Source organism: Centruroides sculpturatus, unplaced genomic scaffold (assembly GCF_000671375.1).
Source record: "Centruroides sculpturatus isolate CEXI.00-Female unplaced genomic scaffold, Cexi_2.0 scaffold77, whole genome shotgun sequence".
In the NCBI taxonomy this organism is placed as follows: domain Eukaryota; kingdom Metazoa; phylum Arthropoda; class Arachnida; order Scorpiones; family Buthidae; genus Centruroides; species Centruroides sculpturatus.
This window is the reverse complement of record NW_019384320.1, coordinates 905,718-926,009: the sequence shown is the minus strand read 5'-3', so window position 1 is coordinate 926,009 and position 20,292 is coordinate 905,718. Positions and strand designations below refer to the sequence as shown.

At 27.0% G+C, this 20,292-nt stretch overlaps 2 protein-coding genes across 3 annotated transcripts in view; one reads left to right on the top strand and one right to left on the bottom strand.

Annotated features, from left to right (window-relative positions):
* Nucleotides 1–896, bottom strand: part of LOC111624972 (choline O-acetyltransferase-like) — a 10,788-nt gene extending 9,892 nt beyond the window's left edge. The window contains 1 exon segment of the mRNA XM_023367979.1: nucleotides 108–896. Coding sequence (XP_023223747.1) covers nucleotides 108–896 — 789 coding nt within the window.
* Nucleotides 897–10,658: 9,762 nt separating this feature from the next.
* Nucleotides 10,659–20,292, top strand: part of LOC111625309 (kelch-like protein 2) — a 26,685-nt gene continuing 17,051 nt past the window's right edge. For both annotated transcript variants that reach the window (XM_023368438.1, XM_023368445.1), the window contains exons 1-4: nucleotides 10,659–10,868; nucleotides 19,119–19,247; nucleotides 19,333–19,558; nucleotides 19,639–19,814. In XM_023368438.1, coding sequence (XP_023224206.1) covers nucleotides 10,792–10,868; nucleotides 19,119–19,247; nucleotides 19,333–19,558; nucleotides 19,639–19,814 — 608 coding nt within the window. In that variant the 5' untranslated portion in view covers nucleotides 10,659–10,791. The remainder of the gene's footprint in view (nucleotides 10,869–19,118; nucleotides 19,248–19,332; nucleotides 19,559–19,638; nucleotides 19,815–20,292) is intronic.

Here is a 20,292-nt window from a genome sequence, read left to right as displayed (position 1 = left end):
CGAGATTGAGTCATCCGAGTTCTCCAGTTAATTCTTGAGTCGCCTGAATTGTGTCTTGTCGCATCTCGTCTTGGTCTGTATCGAGAATTATAATGTTGATTTCTCACGCCGCCTATTATGTTTCTCGGGTCCTCGAATGCGTTCCTATAGCTGTTTCCTCGCTGCCTGGGGAATTCTGTGTGACTTCTTTGCCGCTTTAGTTCGTCTAATTGCTCTTGTAACTGCCTGATTGTTTCGTCCACACTTCTATCGGAATATGTATCTCGTAGCCCTCGGGAGTCTCGGGAGACGTCGCCCAGTCTTCTTTGGGGTTGATATTGTGTTTGTGAATCTAGATAATTTCGAGGACGCCAAAATGGTGAGGGGTTACGTCGCGGAATTCCTCGACCACGTGAAGTTCCTAATTGTTTTAATTGTTCTTGGATTTTCTCTAAGGTTGCTTCTAATTCATTTTGATTTATAACACTAGCTTCTTCCTGATTATCATTGGGATTGTTTATATTTCGGACTATCCCTAGGGATCTTCCTGTTAATTGCTCGATAGTTTCTTCGCTGATAGCAACGCGTACTGCCTTATCAAATGTGTCCGGTTCCCTCGACATTACCGGTCTTTTTAAGCGATCATTTAGCCCGCTAAGAAATTGTACCCTCAATCGTTCATCTGCTTCTTTTTGTTGACATCGTTTTATGATTGCTGCCTCTCCAGGGTCCTCACTTTTATGTTCTATAACAGTTTCGGAGGCTAAAGTTTGCAAGCGCACGGCGTATGTTTGAACGTCTTCATCCCGTGCTTGCACACAGGCATGAAATTTCTGCAATCTTAATGAGTATGGAACCCTCTCGAATCGTTTTATCATAAGTTTCTTAAATTCATCGTATGTGTCCGCTGCTTTCATTTTTTCATCCTTCCATGCATAATCTCGGGCTATCCCTGTTCTTTGATTAAGTCTCTTCCTATCAGTCCCTCAAATGGTTGCATAATTTCATCGTCTACTATGTAGCATGGATAAGAAAATTGCAAAGGTCCGACTTTGAATTGGAAGTGGTTTTTTCCGTAGGTGTTGATTCCGTGTCCTGTTATGCTTCGGAATGGTATTTCGTTCCTGTTGATCCTCATCTTGCAGTTGCCTAATTTGTGCGCCAATGATCTGGATAATAGTGTGACTGTGGAGCCGGTGTCTATAGCTACTTGAGTTGATTTATCATTAATGAAGCAATGTAATGCAGGTTCTGCATCGGGCGTCTTGACATTACGCTGAGGTGTTGCGTCTCTAAATCTAGATATTTTAATCCCCTGTGTATTTGTTCTCTGTTGCCTAAACTCGCCTCTAAAATTTCGTCGGTTTCGGTTGCCTCTCCTCTCGTATGGCTGTCTCTGAGGTCGAGATTGAGTCATCCGAGTTCTCCAGTTAATTCTTGAGTCGCCTGAATTGTGTCTTGTCGCATCTCGTCTTGGTCTGTATCGAGAATTATAATGTTGATTTCTCACGCCGCCTATTATGTTTCTCGGGTCCTCGAATGCGTTCCTATAGCTGTTTCCTCGCTGCCTGGGNACTGGTGACGACTGACTCACTTTGTTGTCGTGTCTAATGTTGAATTGTTAAAATCGCGCTATTAGGTCGAAAGGTGCTGAGAAAGCGTCGTTATTACGCCTGAGAACTTAGCAGATGTTTAGCTCCCAGTTGTAAAAGTTGACAGTTATTAAACAAAAGTATAGCTATACTGTGATCTTATGACATCGTGGAATGAAGGTAGAACTACAATGTGATATTATGATGAGATGATATAAACACATCCGAATTCGGAATCTCACATACAGTACTGTAATTTTATACATTTCTTGTGAAAGAAACATTTCTTATTCAACTGCAATTAAAATTATTTATATTAATGATGTCTCCAAAGTTCAACGAAGTTTTCGCAGAAAAATAAGTCATCAGAAAACTTTCGTCATTGCTAATGCTTGTTTTCGTCGCGGAGCGTCCCTCTGCGATGAAAACAAGCATTAGCAATGGCGGTGCAAACTCGGTAAGTAATCCTACAATTTTTTGTTTATAGCGTAGTTTATACGGATTATTCCCAAAAAAATATATGTATTTTGGAAATGTTGAGTCGGATTAGTCTAGAATCGATTAATTTTATGGAAGAAAATCTTTCAAACAGCCGTAGTCCGTAAACTTGACACGTGTCAGGTTGTGATTAAAAGGATTCGTAAGAAATCGCATTCCTAAAGAATGGAACGTATCTATATCTTATAGGGGGGTCAACTGTACACACACACACACACACACACACAGTAGATTTGGTATGTATTATATAAACTATAGACTTTGCCAAACAAACTGCTGAATTTTTTACTGAGCTGTGACAAGGCTAATTTAACAATTACAAAAAAAATAATTTCACTATAAGTAATTAGGTTGCCATCTAATAATAAGTTTAATAATTAGAAATAAATTTTAATTTTTAATTTAAATTCAGAATAATCTAGAAGAAAAGAAAGATCAGCCCAAAGTGGGAAATGCTCAGTAAGCAATTCTGGGCTCAAGTCCTGCTCTGTGCCAATCTTTAATTCCAGATTATTTTAAATTTAAACAAGTAATTACAACGCCAAACTGCAAGTTTTAATTATATTTTAATTTCAAAAACTCATATTACTTCCAATACAGACTGAAGTTTATATACAGTTAATTGTGCCTTTACCTCTAAGCTTTCAATATTGGCTCTTAATTCTGAGGAAAATGGGAATCTATATGTCTGCAATTTGCCACTTAAAAATTATTTCTAATAATTAAATTTACTATTAGATGGTGGCCTGTAGTTAAGCATTTAGTCGAGCCAATGTAAACCAGCTTGACTAAATGCTCCTTGGGAGTCAGATTACAGGAGAACCTCATGGTTATACAACATGAGAGAAATACCACTGCCCTCGCCACATACGCCACAGATCCAGATATCATAGCAGCCTTTAACCAGGTGAAAGCTCATCCTCATTTCATCCCTCACGGAACACCTAAGATGGTTGGAGGCCGTTCACACACACAAATCTAGCCTTATCGCCACATGCATCAATTATAAAGAGGAAGTGGTTTTATTTAAATGCCTCAATGTCCTTGACTTACTAAAATATAAATTTTCATCTACAAGTATGTATCTTCTAATATCAAAACTTATACTGGCTTTACAGATAATGCTACAGAGTTCCACAGAAAACAATTTTTTATTTTATTTAATATACCTGGACACATACATAATATTGCGTTTTGGACACTTTCGTCCCTCCTCAGCAGGTATTTTTGTAGTATACGAGTACTAATTTTCAGACTTTTTTCTTTCGTTTTTAACTCTACTGGACATTCAATTTTAACCAAAAACAATGATATTACTGTAAACTTAAACATCTCTTCCTGTTCAATTTGACTAACTCCTCTTAGTCAAATTGGTTAAAATTGAATGTCCAGTAGAGTTAAAAACAAAAGAAAAAAGTCTGAAAATTAAATACTCGTATACTACAAAAATACCTTGCTGAGGAGGGACGAAAGTGTCCGAAACGCAAAATTATGTATGTGTCCAGGTATATTAAATAAAATAAAAAATTGTTTTCTGTGATACTCTGTAGCATTATCTGTAAAGCCAGTATAATAAGTCCTGATATTAGAAGATACGTACTTGTAGACGAAAATTTATATTTTAGGAAGTGGTTTTGTCGGTAGCCTGGCAGGCCCTGATTGACACCAATCTTTAAATGTCAAGATATGCTAGCCATATGAATGCGCATGCACAAGATGACAAATATTTCTCGAGTGTTGGATTCGAACAATTCTTCAAGTTTTCATAATCTAAATGTTTTATGTTCCATCAGAAATTCCATTTAACACCTGAAAAAGAACTCAGGGGAGTTTGAAAACGTTAGTGGTGAACGTTCTCTTTTGTTTTTTTTTATTTCAGACTAGTCATCAGTACATAGAGTACAATTTTTACTACACCCAGTGTTGTGTTGTTGTTTAATATAATAAATACAATAATAAATCAATAATCACTTCAAAAGACTATGAAGAACTTTTATTAGCTTCTATTTAATAAAATAACCTTTCTGATTGTTTTGGTTTTATGAAATAAAGTAATCCACAAGAATATTTAGTCCAAGGATACCCATGGAAGATATACTCAGCATGCAGTGAACCGTTAGTATCATGACACACAAAGATGATTGATTAGAAGTTCAGATTAGTAACTTAAAAGGAATTATTTGATAAACTTGATTTATCAGACATACTGTATGGTATGTCAGATAAATCAAAGACTTATAATAATTGATCCAAGAAACTAATATTGCATTTATAAACATAAATTACAAAGCTATTAAAGTAAAATAAAATTAACTAAAATTTTTTGAATAGTAACTTTCAGAAGCCAAAATACCTATTTCAAAATTCAAATATTTTAAATTTCTTGTTTCTGTTGTCAGAATAATCCACAAAACTAAACAGAAATCATATTAAAAAAAACATTATAAATTTTCTGGCATTTGAAATTAGGTTTCGAATTCTGATTATTATTAAACTGACTGTGTGTGTGTGTGTGTGTGTGTGTGTGTGTGTGTGTGTGTGTGTGTGTGGATATTTAAACAAAATTGATTTTTCAGCTTTAATTGTACAAAATCTAAAAGATNATGTTTTAATATATTTATATTTTATATGTATTAAAGATTCCCTAAAAGTTTAATTTATACCTTAAATATACAGTAATACACTTTTATGTTATATAAAAAATTTTGATGAAACAGATATATAAATGTGAAATTGAATAAAATTATATCATAAAAACAGATTGGCAGACAAGAAACATTTTGGTAAATTAAATTTAAAAAATTCTCATATTTACATATAAATACATATAGACAACCAAGCCTGAAATATTCTTATGATCAAATTATAAGGCCATTTTAACTATCAAGCTTGAACTTGGCTAATTAATTTCATAAATACTATGCAATTTGAATTAAAAATTAATGATGACTTAACTATCTATCTTTAGTCTAAATTTTATAGATATTATGAAATTACACTAATTAGCCAAGTTCTAGTCCAAACATTAATCCAGCCTTATTAATTGATCATATCTACATATAACAAACCATGCAAAATTACAATACTAATAAAGCATATATCAGAATATTACAAATAGAAAAGGATGCTTTTTATAAAAATTTAAGAAATATAGATAAATTAGGCAGCATAAAAAAAAAACAAAAAAATTTAGGAATCAACATTAATAATAATATCTGGTATAATTTTTCAGCTTTTGTATTTAAAATTACATCTTTATTCCAATATATTATGCTAATTAGAATACATTGTGTTCACTTGAGTAGTTCCAGATATTGACATACATTACTGTTTTATGTAACTGAAAAATTCCTGATTTACTGTTCAACTCAAAGATGATAATAATTTTTCAAATTTTATGTTTAAAATATTTTAATTATAAATTCTTGTATTCAAGTCAACTTATCACTACATTAAAAAAGAAAAAAAACAGAGAAATGTTAATAGTATTAGTGGATATTTAAACAAAATTGATTTTTCAGCTTTAATTGTACAAAATCTAAAAGATGTATATAAAATAATCTAATAATATATACAAAATAATAAAAAATGAATGTTGACAGAAAAATTTTAACATTTTCTCTTACTGATGAAAACTGTAGACAAGAACTTAAAAGTAATAACTAATACTTTACTGTACAATAAAAAAACTCTTGTTATTTCTATCATAGTAAGAGATTCTGTACTTTTGTTTTTAATAAAAAAAAATGTTAACAAGATTTTAAAATCATATCTAATAAACAAGTATATCTAAATATTAAATCACGGTCCATAACATTATTTTGGACTTATTTTGTTGAGATATTCATAGTAGAGCTGAAAAGTGATATCTGAGTTTTCTCAAAATGTTTATTTTCAGCATAAAACATTATAATAATACAAAATTGACTATTTTCAATAGACAAAAATTCAAAAATAATTACTGGTATTTAGCAATATCTATAATAATCTAATTACTTTTAGTAGAATATTGAGAAATACATTACCATTTTTCTTTAATTTTTTAAAATATAGGCTTTTCTGATTATTAACTAGTATTATTAATTTTGATTTAAATAGTGATTAAAATACTTGTAATATTCAGTTATTGATTTGTTCTTCTTTAAACACCACTAAATGTCTTAGTTTGTAACTATCATTATTATGAATTATTCAAGAAGACAAAAAAATTAAATTAATTTTAAATTAACAATACACTAATGCAAATTATAATATTGATATTTTCATTATATACATTCTGACTTATTAATTATCAATATATCTTTTACTCTATTTTATTACATCTTTAAGACTGTAAATATTTTATCATTATTTTCTTATTATTTGCAACTACTACTTATAGATCTTTCTTTTTCTCCAGTTTTCTTTTCATGTATATTTTCTACATTTTATTTATTTTCATATTTGTTATCTAATCATTTAGACTCACTTTTAATACATGAAAAAATCTTCGTAATGATGTTACATAATATAATACAATACTAAAAACAAATAGAAAAATTTATCAAAATTAATTCAAAAACCTATTAAGATTAACTTTGCTGAATTTCTAGCTTTGACAACTTCTAGATTAACCTAGAATTCTAGATGATGCTAAAATTAAGTTTGAATACATTTGATTTTACTGCTGTACTTAATGATTATCTTGTGTAACACAATAGAAGAATGAAGAAATTTCATATATTTAACATCTAATTGATAAATATACTGTTTTAACCAAATTCTTACTTAACTAGTAGCTCGGGACGCCCTCTAGTGGGCATTCTTTACAAATTTCTATGAGGCACGGTTCCTTTGACTGTTTTGTTCCTATCAATATGCTCTACAGCTCTGTTAAAGTCCGAATGATAAGATTTACCCTCCAAATGAAGAGGTGGCAACCCCCCAAACCGTATATCCCTGTACTAACAATCAGTGCCGGCCTGAGGCAAGTTTCAGGATGGAGCAAGATCCTATTATGGCGCCCCCTTGGTCGCCCCTAATTTATACCCTTTAATTTTCTTTACCACTGAGGCACCCCTAGGACTTAGCGGCTGGAGCGGTTGCTCCGTTCGCCCTATGGTAGGGCCGGCTCTGCTAACAATAAAGTCAAAGGAACCATACCCCTACTCGCAACCCTTCGAGAGATATAAGCCCCTGAAATAATGAATTCCTATTACAAATATACTGAATTATTTATATTGTTATATTGACCAAATAATAATTTATTGGCCAAATGAATAATAAAAATTTATATTGTTAATTTAAATAAGAATTAAAATTGTTAATTTGAATGTTTGAAATATGACACACGATAGGGGCGCCTCTAGTGTCCGTTATCAAATGGTTACGGGACAGACAGACGGATACCCGTTGAATGGGTTATATATATAGATAACTATTAATAAGCACTAGTTTAACTTTATTAGAATTAAATATCTCATTATTTAACACATTCTAACAATAGAATATATCAAAACTTAAGACATTCTAATGTCTTATGTTTTAATATATTTATATTTTATATGTATTAAAGATTCCCTAAAAGTTTAATTTATACCTTAAATATACAGTAATACACTTTTATGTTATATAAAAAATTTTGATGAAACAGATATATAAATGTGAAATTGAATAAAATTATATCATAAAAACAGATTGGCAGACAAGAAACATTTTGGTAAATTAAATTTAAAAAATTCTCATATTTACATATAAATACATATAGACAACCAAGCCTGAAATATTCTTATGATCAAATTATAAGGCCATTTTAACTATCAAGCTTGAACTTGGCTAATTAATTTCATAAATACTATGCAATTTGAATTAAAAATTAATGATGACTTAACTATCTATCTTTAGTCTAAATTTTATAGATATTATGAAATTACACTAATTAGCCAAGTTCTAGTCCAAACATTAATCCAGCCTTATTAATTGATCATATCTACATATAACAAACCATGCAAAATTACAATACTAATAAAGCATATATCAGAATATTACAAATAGAAAAGGATGCTTTTTATAAAAATTTAAGAAATATAGATAAATTAGGCAGCATAAAAAAAAAACAAAAAAATTTAGGAATCAACATTAATAATAATATCTGGTATAATTTTTCAGCTTTTGTATTTAAAATTACATCTTTATTCCAATATATTATGCTAATTAGAATACATTGTGTTCACTTGAGTAGTTCCAGATATTGACATACATTACTGTTTTATGTAACTGAAAAATTCCTGATTTACTGTTCAACTCAAAGATGATAATAATTTTTCAAATTTTATGTTTAAAATATTTTAATTATAAATTCTTGTATTCAAGTCAACTTATCACTACATTAAAAAAGAAAAAAAACAGAGAAATGTTAATAAAATTAGTAAATGATTTAAAAAGCTTTAAATCTAATAAACACTTATTAGGAAAGTTTTCTAGAGAAAGGAAAGTATGTTGAAGTTACTGTAAATTGTGTTTTATAATTATTTGGATATTTTGATAAAAACTATTATTGTTAAACTTGCACTTTTTTAAATGTTACATTTATAACTTTAAAAAAGTAAAGCAACGTATGAATTTATATTAATATATCTTTTGAGTATATATATATTAAAATCACATGTAAAAAACTTTCTTCTTTATCCTGAAAACTATTAATTAAACAAAATTCTAATACTGTATATTAATTTAGTTAATACAATTTAATCATTATTATGAATTCAAGTCAGACTTTTTAGGTCCTAACAACTTTCAAATGACAAATGAGATATTTGTTGGATAAATCAATTGGCATTAAAGAATAATTCAAAAAATTTTGTAGGGATATCCTCACAAAATAAATTAGTAATATTTTCATGCACAATAAGTATATATGTCATGTAGGAAAATAGCTAAAACTTATCAAAATTTTAATGTAAAAAAAAGTACTGTACTAACAATGCAAATTTTATGTACTAAATGAAATTATTACTACAAGAAAAATAAAGTGAAAATTAAATAATGAAGATCTCATAATTATATTGAATATAAGATTTGATAATGCATATAATAGATAAATTCTTTTCATACATTAATCTAATCATTATATATAAAAAGTAATTTTTTTTTACTTATTACAGCAATTAACTGTCCTTTTTAAATAATGTAACAATTGTAATATTAGTCAGTTCTTATCTGAAATCAGTCAAATTATATTAGAAGATTAAAATATGAAAAAACAATTTTTTATTTTGTCAGCAATCAGTTATTTTTTTCTCATTTTCTCTAAGAGACAATCCAGATGAGATGTATTCATACTGGTTCATTCACTCCATTAATTGCCCATCACCTCATGGTGAATTACCTGTCTTAACTATTAAACATCACAGCTGATACAGATAATTTTTGCTAATAAAAAAAATTATAAAGTATTGCCTATTTTTATCTTGCAAATTAATCATACTTTCAAAACTATAAATTTTTAGCCAGGACAACAATAATATATATTCACAAATTAGACAAAACAATAAATGTCTTCAGTTTCATATTTTATCCTGTAAAAACAGTCGTGTTCCCAAAGTGTCAAAAAGGACAATACATAAAGGAATTTTCTTCTAATTTGTGAATATTTTTATATTTTACAAATTTTTAATTTTAAGTGTATTTTGAATTTATTCTAATTTGTGAAGTGTTGCTTTAAGTTGAAGATGGTCAGACATTTGACTAAAAAAAAATGCTTCTTTTATTGTGTTGGCTTTCTGAACTAAGCAGTTTTGTTTGTCCATGAATAACAAATCATACACATTAGTTGTAATAAGAGAAAATGTATAAAAATATGCAATTGTTTTGATTATAAATACAGAATATGTCGAGTAAAATAGTAAGTGACAACTCATCATTACATATGCATTACTCATTCACAAATTAGACTAGTGTATGATATCAGCAAAATCTAATATTCATAAAAGGTGTATGGAGGTTGAAAACAGATTTTACTTTCCCTTTTAACATAAAATTTTGCCTATATTTAACACAAGATAGCAATTATAACGAGTTGAGTTACAGTTTATAAATAACACCAAACGAACACTTTTTTTATTAATAAATTGCCATGTTAAACATAATTAAGCCTAATTGATAATGTATATACGTTAAACAAAAAATAGAAAATTACCTCGATTTCCTCTTTCTCCATTTTTGTTACGTGAAGGCATTCGTTACTTAAATTTAAACATTCTTCTTTAACTAAATATCAAAATTAAGGAAGTTAAATTGTTTACTGATCAGACGACTCACTCCAGCGAGAAACCCATCGCCACGAAGCGCCCCCTAGTATCGATTTACAAAAAAATAATTTAATCGTAAAATCAAATAATATTAAACGAGAATCAAATTAAAAATTACTCAAATTTAAATTTTACGACATTAAATAGAAAAACGATAATTTTAAAATTTTGCCGTAAATAAATTCGAAATGAAATAAATGAAAAAGGAGGAGGAAAAAAAAAAGGAGAAAAAAGGGTCTATTTTTAAAATTATGCGCATGCGTACGAAGTGTAAAATATTTCTAATTTATTATCCATTCGATTTAATTACGATTTTAAAATTTATTTTAATTAATTTTCAACGTTTTATTTTATTTATAATTATATATCGAAACGAATAAAATTATTATTTTTTATTTCTTTCGATCATGCGCAATAGAAATGTCTTGTGAGTTATGAAATGTAAGAAAGTCTTATTACGCGAAAATGATATATTTGTGATTTTTAAAAAAGAAATCAAAATGTCTGATTGGTAAGTTTGATATTTTAAGGATTAAATGCGATAAGATGATAATTGCAATTGAAAATATAACATTTAACATTTGTGCGATTGTGTTTGAATTATTTAATGTGAGTTTGTTCACTTTCGCTGTTTATTTTATAAATTAACTTTTATTATACAATAAACATTTGCAGATCAATTTCTGTAGATAATTTTTTCCCATATGATTTTACTCATCACCTCAAAGCCATTTCAATTGCTTCGAAGAACAGGTTGTAGCATCCTGTTGGAGACATTCATCAACATAAATATATAATTACACTTTAATTTTGAATCCATAGAAAATATTAGCTTCATTCTCATTATTAGTTACAGAACTGAGTAAATTAAACAATTAATTTACTCAGTTCAAAACAAAAAATTGATGTTATAGATAATAACATCAATTTTTTGTTTTGTTTTTCTTTTGAAAATCATCATATTGATTTGTTTTTAATGATTCTGGTATGCAGTAAAAAAACAGCATGTAAAGATCTAAGTAATTATTAAAATGGAAATTGAGATGTCATATTGTATAATGCTTATTGTCATGGTTTTAATAATAGTTGATTATTGTTGATACAATCAATGCGAGTTCTCTTTACAATGAAGTAAAAAGATTTTGATCCTTATAGTACCGCCTGTATTTGGATATTGATTTAAACTAAATGCCAGATTATTTTTTGTTAAATCTCAATAATTGCTTTATTAAAATAGCTATGACTTCTGAATTATTTTCGTCTATATTGCCCGAAAACAATTTGTTGGTTTGTGTTCAGAAATATTTAGATTTTTATTGTGAATGTTTCCAAATGAATTATTTTGTAAGCTGAATATAGATTATTTTTTTGGTCTTTAACTATCTGTAAAAAAACTGTATAAAAAGTTGCAATACAACTGTGAAGATGTGAAATTTATTTTTGTATAAGAAGTTATTGAGCAATTTGTTTATCTTGATATAATGTGTGAAACTGACTTTGAGAGTTAAGTTGTGTAAATAATAAGAGCATTACATATTCTGAAGTTTAATTTGAATGCCTTGATGAGTTCTGTAAATGGACTTATTTTTATAGAATATATAGTGAAGGATATGGAATTTTATCAAAATAAAATATTACATAACTCTTTAACAAAAATATTTATCTTTAATTCTAGTTCATCACAGATTTATACATTAAAAAATACATTGTCTGATTATGTAAAGACATTTTTTGGTTCTTTTTTGTTAACAGGATGTCGATTGTAACTTTAATCCAATGCACAATACCATTGTCTGTGTTGATCTGCTAAGACTATCGTGTTTAACTATTTAGCCCATTTGATTCTTCATGTAGTACTTGAGGTTAGTTTTAGGGTTGTGGATGCTCACCCTTACCTGGGCACTGAGGTGCAAGCAATAGCGAGCTCTGAAGTGCATAACTACATGTAAAGCAAGTAGTATAGGCAGTACTGATACATGTTAAAAACTGGTCTTTGGAGGCAAATATCTTGTGAAGGGTCAACATTTCTGGGGGTAATGTAAAATCCCTCATTCAGAGCTTGAATCTTACCATATTGGCTGGCATCCCATTAACAGAAAAATACCTAATATTATATATTTTGTTTGAAAATAACCTCTGGATTGCATAATCAAATGCATTCTGATAGAAAATTTTATGGATTTTTTTTTAAGCCTAAAATTTTTGGTTTTTTTTCCAGTAACTTGCATCACATAAGAAACTCTTATTGATATAGTCTATATTAATTAATAAGAGTTTTTTGTATGATGTAAGTTACTGAAAAAAACACCAAAAATTTTAGGCTTAAAAAAATCCACAGAAAATCAATCAAAGAAAATTTTATCTATCAAAATCAAAAAAATTGTTTTAAAGGATTTTAGTCAATTGATAATAATTGGTATACAAAAACAATAATTAAAATTTAAAAAATGGATGAATCCTTTGCAAATATTCTGCATTTTTAAGTTAAAATATTTATAAATTCTTGATTATGTAATATTGTAGCAATGTATTGATATATTAAAAAAGGTTATTTACATGAGAAAGTGTTCTATATTTCAATATTCTTGACAAGTGTATTCGAATACACATAAAATATAAATAGGCATGATAAGCCCCAAAAACTTGGACACTGCACTGAAACAGTGACATTTATAGAATTTTCATCAAACAGAAATATATTTTATTGATAATAGGTTTTAAATAAAGTTGGTATATTAAGGATGTTAAAAGACCACTGTTTAGTATAGAAACTACATTCCAAATTACTTGTATATCAGTTCAATTAATAGTAATAATATAAAGTCTGTATGATTACCAAAAATGATGTTTTATATATATATATATATATATATTTTTTTTAAATATATGAATTATTAGCTTAATTCTAGTCTACAAATCATACAGGTTTTGCAGATGATACAATATACTACTAAGAAACTTTCAGTATTATTGTATACGGTGTGTATCAAAACCATGGAGAATAATTACTTAAGCTTTAGACAAGTTAAATTAACAAAGCACTGATTTTCAGTCTTATAAACAATGAGAATTGCAAAGGAAAAGTATTAGTATAATTAAAGTAATGATTTAAAATGCTAAATATCATTTAGAAGTCCATTGACTTCAAAATAATGCTTTTGAAGTTAGTAGTTATTTAATAACTTAAATTAATTACAAAGATTACATTTACAGTATCATGACTTTGTATTTTTATCTGGCTTGTTTAAATAATGATAAGAGTTCACTAAACTTTTAAGTTAATGAATTTTTTCCCCCTTTAAATTATTTGTTTCAGTTGTGTTTTTGCTATAGTTCTGTCTGTAATAAAATAACAATAGGTGTATTTATAAATTAATGATTTAAATGAAAGCATTAATTAGCCTTTTTTCTACCTTAAATATTTTATATTGTTATGTAGGACACTTTAATGCTTTTCTTTTTGATTATTTAAGTAATTAATAAGGTAAATTACATACCATAAGGTCAAATGTTATGTTTAACAAATTAGAAAACATAAGATAATTTTTATTTATTACTCAATTTTAAGTTTAAAAATAACTTTGTTGGTTTTATTGGTTAGTTTATTATAGCTATAAAAAGAGGATAAATTTAGTTTAGTAGTAATATATGGCCAGGTATTGATTAAATGTAGAAAGATTCATCTAAATAGTTCACTTTCATAACAGATTTATGCATCCTCTACATCTCCATATTTTATTCATTTTAATGTTGTTCATTTATTATGTAATGTCCTCAATTTTTGTTAAATTATTATATTATTTATTGATGGACTCTGATTTAATTTTTGGTTTTGTAATTATTTTGCATTATTAAATTTCCTGTTATAAAAACATTTAAAAAATAAATCTATATTTAGAATATACTATAATTGATTTTTAGGATACTTTTTTATTTTGTCATTTTAATTTTTCAAGACATCAAAACCTGTAAGTGGATAGGTGATGCACACTCGTGTAGTATACAGACTATGTTTTTGTACTGTCATATAATTTATAAATTATAAATTTGAAAATGATTGCATAAAGTAACTTAATTAAATTTTTTTTTTATAATAAATGAACTGTTGATCTTTATATTACTAACTGGTTTCATAGAAATTTAAGATGATATAGCAGTGTCAACTAAAAAGTATAAGAAGTCAGTTTTAATTTATTTATATTTAAGGACTTTGCCACTATTTGAGAAGAAACAGCCTAAACTTATTTAAAATATAAATAAATTTATTGGAGAAAATTTGTCTGTTTAGTTGAAAGTATTTATTAATACAATTGCAACATTAAAATGAAGTTATTTTTGATGAAAGTATTGTCATTTACATTCTAGTTTAGTTCATTTGATTGTGTATAATCTATATTACTATATTAAATTAATAAAGATGTAATAATGCATTATTTCCTACTTTGTGTATGATTTAATAATATATATTTGCATTCATTCTGTATGACATTATATTTAGGTTACTAATTGTATTTATATTGATTTAATCAAGTTTTATAATGTTCATAATATTGATAATAATGAAAATAATTTAATATTGCATTTCCTTTTAAATGGCAATTTGTAGACAGCATCCTATTATGTTTTCCTGCTTCTATAATATTCTCATACTTAATAATACTAGAACTTAAATGTTTAAAATGAAAGAATATTGATTTTAATTTCAAAGTATGCAATAAAAACATTTTGGCTTATTCATAGAATAAACATTTAAATAAATTATATTTTAAATTGCTAACTACTTTATTTGCTGATGATAGAATTAATTTTAAACAATTTTAAAATTTTTTTGTTAAATAAAATAGAATTGTGTATATTTTAATCAAAAATGTTTGAAGAAAAAGTTCAATTTAAACTAAAATCTTTATTAAATGTAAAATTTATATAGAACAAATGTTTTTGGCTAATTTAATGAGCTATCTAATTTAATACCAAACATACTATGATTATAAAGCTTTGCCACATGAACTTGATTCAGAAAAGCATTTAAGCTTGCAAACATTTGATGCATTCTATTCATGAACATTTACAAATTATTTATGCTTGAGTTATCAAACATCTGTATTAAATTAGAACCTGTTGTTGATTAATTAAATTAACAGAAAACAATTATTCTGGTATGCATTTCGTGCTGGAAAGTAAAGGTTTTAGTTTCTTAAGAAAAATATGCTTTGTTTACAGAGTATTCAATAACATTTAGTTAATACAAAACAAGTACAGGTATACCTCGACTTACGTCGTTTCGAGTTACGTCGTTCCCGATTATACGTCGTTTGTCAAAAAAGTATATGGAAAAATAAAAATCAAGTTTAAGTCATTTTATTCGACTTTACGTCTGTCCGCCACAAATATTGAAGTCGTAATATCACTAGAAAAGCGTTTAAAGCACATAAAATCATATTAAAATATATACATTTACAAGTATGTACTGTATTTACAGTACATGCATTCGTAAATTTAGATTACTTTTTTCTGTACTATATTAAAAACTAAAATTTATTTGTATATAAGCTTAAAATAGATTCTTATTAACCATATATTATTAAAAATGCATTAATAAATAAAATACAGAACCGGAATTGGCAATTTATGGTTTAGCCTAGTGACAAGTAGATTTGGAGACAAGTAAATTCGACTTACGTCGTTTTTCGACTTAAGTCGTTCTCCTGGAACCAATTACCGACGTAAGGCGAGGTATACCTGTATGCTAGATTCTTCTTCAATTATTTACTTTGATTCCCCACCTATTGACAAGTTTAAATTTTCTGTCGTGATTTATGAAATGCCATATTTATTTTGTATTTTGTTTCCTCCTTTTAGTGTGGTATTATGTAGTTCAAATGTTGTTTCCACAGAGAAAACCACAATTAAAGACATTGAACTTGTAAGAAAGCATTAATTTATGAGAGTGCATTTAATGATAGTTTTTTTAAGAATTAATTAGATCATAAAAGTGGAGTCTTTTGTATTTCTAATTATTATAAATAAAATACTTCTGTAATCGAACATTAACTGAGAAAGCCTTACTAATAAAACTTGAAAATACTTTTAGAAATATTTTCTTATTATAATTAATTTTGAAAATTTCTAATTTATCATGTTTATTCAGTTAGATTTTTTCAAAAGCAGGATGAAGGAAGGCATTTTATTAAATAATCATTTTCAGCTTATACAGTTGTAATAAATGAAAAAATGTAACTACAATTAAATCATAAAAATTTTCAATTATTTACAATCAAGTTTCAACGAGAGTCACATTTCAATTATTTACAGTCAAGTTTCAATGAGAGTCACATTATTATAATTTAATTTACATTTAAATATTCTATATAATTAATGTAATCATAAATTTGATTACATTAATTGTAATCAAATTTATGATTTACATATTATAATAAATTATAGCACAGTGCTTTTGCTTGTTTATATTAGTTATTAAACAATAAAATGATTAAAATAGCATTTTATTTTTTATTTTATTTCTCAAAAAAAGACACTGTAGCCAGGTTGGCCTTTTACAAGCATCTTAAATTAAAATCAACAAAACCAACAAAAAAGAATAAGTAATAAAATAATATTAGTGTGCCATATAAATATTTTGGTTTTTTAAAAAATAAACTTTTTTATAACTGTACTCTAGTTGAAAAAAAGATATATATTTACCATAATATAGTATCAAAGTTGCTCAATTGAGTCATCAAAACAAATGAATTTAAAAAAAAAAGAAACAAAAATAATACTGTAATGGATGAATTGTGTTAAGTCAAAAGCACTTGAACGCTTTCTTTTTCTGATTTTTAAAAAATTTTTCTCCATTAAAATATTATATTTCATTTCATTTTATGTATGGAGTTGTGTTTAAATGAAAATTTTTTTTATCGTTTGAAATTACAGATTTTGAGTTTGTTTTAATTTAAACAATTTATTTTATATTGAAGAATAATTTTAAAATTTTAATATGAGATATTGGTTGATAAAGTTATTATAAGAGAGTATTAAATTTAGGTTACAAGAATAGAATGGATATTTTAAAAACACGAGACTTTAAATCAGTAAATTTATTTTAAAAAACTAGCATTTATGACTGTCTTAAGCAACTTTCTTCAGGTTCAAAGATCTAAGATAGAAATGTTACCTTCCAGAACATTATTATTTCTAGATTTTGTAACATTTAAAAATAAGCATGTGCAATATTTAAAATTAAAAATTAATAGATTAGTTTTTTAAATGAATCCACTAGGAATTTAAAGGTTTTCAGTTGTAATTTAACTAATCTTTTTCATTCAAAAACAATCACTTTTTTAAAATTAAAACAATTAAGCTGATAGAACTTTATTAATTAATAAAAAGAAAAAAATTCTTTCATTGATTAATTCTTAAAAATTTAAATTTCTAAAATAATTTTATACTTCAATTATACTTTGCATTAAGTTTCTATGTTTCTATGGTTATTTCTATGTTTGATGGTTATGAAAGTATTGATTATATATATACATTATACAGTATTTTAACAGATCTATATTTGTCTTTAACTGAAGATGTTAATCCAATAACCTTACATAACTGTAATTTTAATCCACAATTTACTCTATGGCTTCTTAATCTAATTAGACAGTTATATATATTAAAAAAATCACTTCAGTGATTGAAAAACAACACTAAATATAACATTTAAAGAAAGTGATTATAACTCTTTTCCCATTGTAAACACAAAATGTTTTTTGAAGTTGTTTCGTAATTATTGTCCCATTTAGATAAATATGGACTATATCCTAAATCAGTAATGTTTTAATATAACGTTGAGAACCGCTGGTTGTTTGGTGTGTAAATAAGTTGCGAAATAGCTTTCAACATTTTTAGATATATCTTTATATAAGGCAATATATTTATGTGTATTAAGAGATAATTTTCTTTTTTTGTGCTCACAAATTATATGATAATAGTTATATCATAGCTTTTGGCCAGTTTTGATTCAGTAATAGTGTTCATTACTGTAGGTGTAGAAATGACAAATGAATGAAGCAATATTACAGTTGGGAAAGAAATGAATTTTTTACTTGAAGTTGTCTAATTATGTATATTAATTCTTTAGATAAATATATCACAAATATCTGCAATATTTAGAATTATTTAAAATATTAATCAATAAATTTAAATTTTAAAATACCAGCACACAAAATCAACAAATTTTAAAATTAAGATTAAATTGTGCTCATTTATTACATGTTTATAGATTAATTTTTTAGTATAATTTTTTAAAAACTTCTTTACATGTTTATTATTTAATAAAATTTCTCCTAAATCTTAAACTAAAATATATTTTAAGTTGAAATTCATTTTCAATGTGCCCAATAAGATTATTGACCTAATTCTTTCATCCTTGAAATTAGATTTTACTAATTGGTTAAAAAGAAGAAAAAATGAGTGTCACTGTCATTTATTTTAAATGTTACAGAGTAAATAGTACATTAACATTTTTTTCTTGAATTCTCCAGTTTATTTATTTTATTAATTAAAAAAAAAAGGAGGAAAACAAATTTAGAAAAAATTACAAAAAAAAAGGTAACTTTCAAAACTAGTTTATTACAAAATGTGTTCCAGTTTTACTAAATTGTACTTGGTAACATTTATAAAAAATAATAGAATTTTATAGTTTAGAATTGTAAATGTATTTATAAAATTCTGATGAATGTAACATTTGGATTGTATTTTATTTTTCTAGTTCAGAAGAGTCAAAATCCAGAATGATGGATTTCACCCGTTCTCGTTATGCAGGAACGGGTGATAAGCCACCTTACAAGAATGTTCACCATACTCAAAAAGCTTTTGAAGTTATGAGTATATTGAGGAAGTAAGAGTTACTTTTATTCATTTACATTTGTTGTTGTCTCTACTTTTATATCTCAGGAAAATAATAAATAAAAATATCTTTAAAGGCAGAACTTGCTTTGTGATGTTACATTGGTTGCGGACAGTGCTGAAATACCAGCACACAAAATGGTACTCGCTTCGTGTAGTCCTTATTTTTATGCCATGTTTACGGGATTTACTGAGAGCAAGGCAGATAAAATTACTATTCAGGGTGTCGACGGCCAGGCTTTGCAGCTGCTTATTGACTATGTGTATTCTGCAGAAATACAAGTCACCGAAGATAATGTACAGGTATTTATTTTTTTCTAATTTCTATGACTGAAAATTCCGAGTTTATTATGATGATTAATTGTTGGTGATTTATACTATAGGTTTTGTTGCCAGCAGCCAATTTACTGCAGTTAACGGATGTACGTGATGCATGTTGTGATTTCTTGCAAGCGCAGCTCCATCCTTCTAACTGTCTTGGAATACGTGCATTTGCTGATTTACACAGTTGTCTAGAATTGCTGAGTTATGCTGAAGCTTACACAGAGCAACACTTTGTGTAATAGTTGATTTTCTTTCTTGTGGTATTTGAATGAAAAGTAACGGAAGCATTTGATGTATGTAAAATTTTCTAAAATAGGCTCAGAGATTAAGTCTTGGAAAGATATAAACTTTAGAATTTAAAAATTATCCATTGTGACATAAATATACATATATATGTGTATAATATATATATATATATATTTAAACAAGCACATCAAAAATAAATTGAACAGAAATGCTGAAAACACACAAATATAATGCAAGAGATGCTTTCACGGCAAGAGATTTTTTAAGTGCATGTGCAGTTTGAACATGAAGCGTTGTTTGAAACACAAAGTGTCACTTTATTATTATTATGTTGGGTTTAGTGGGTTTTACTCGGTTCACACCGGTGGCTGTGTACTATGCCGGACCAGAGTCAAGGCATAGCAACCAAAACAAAACTAAAATTAAATAAGTGTGTCAGTGTGTGTATCTGTATTCAGCCTAACAAT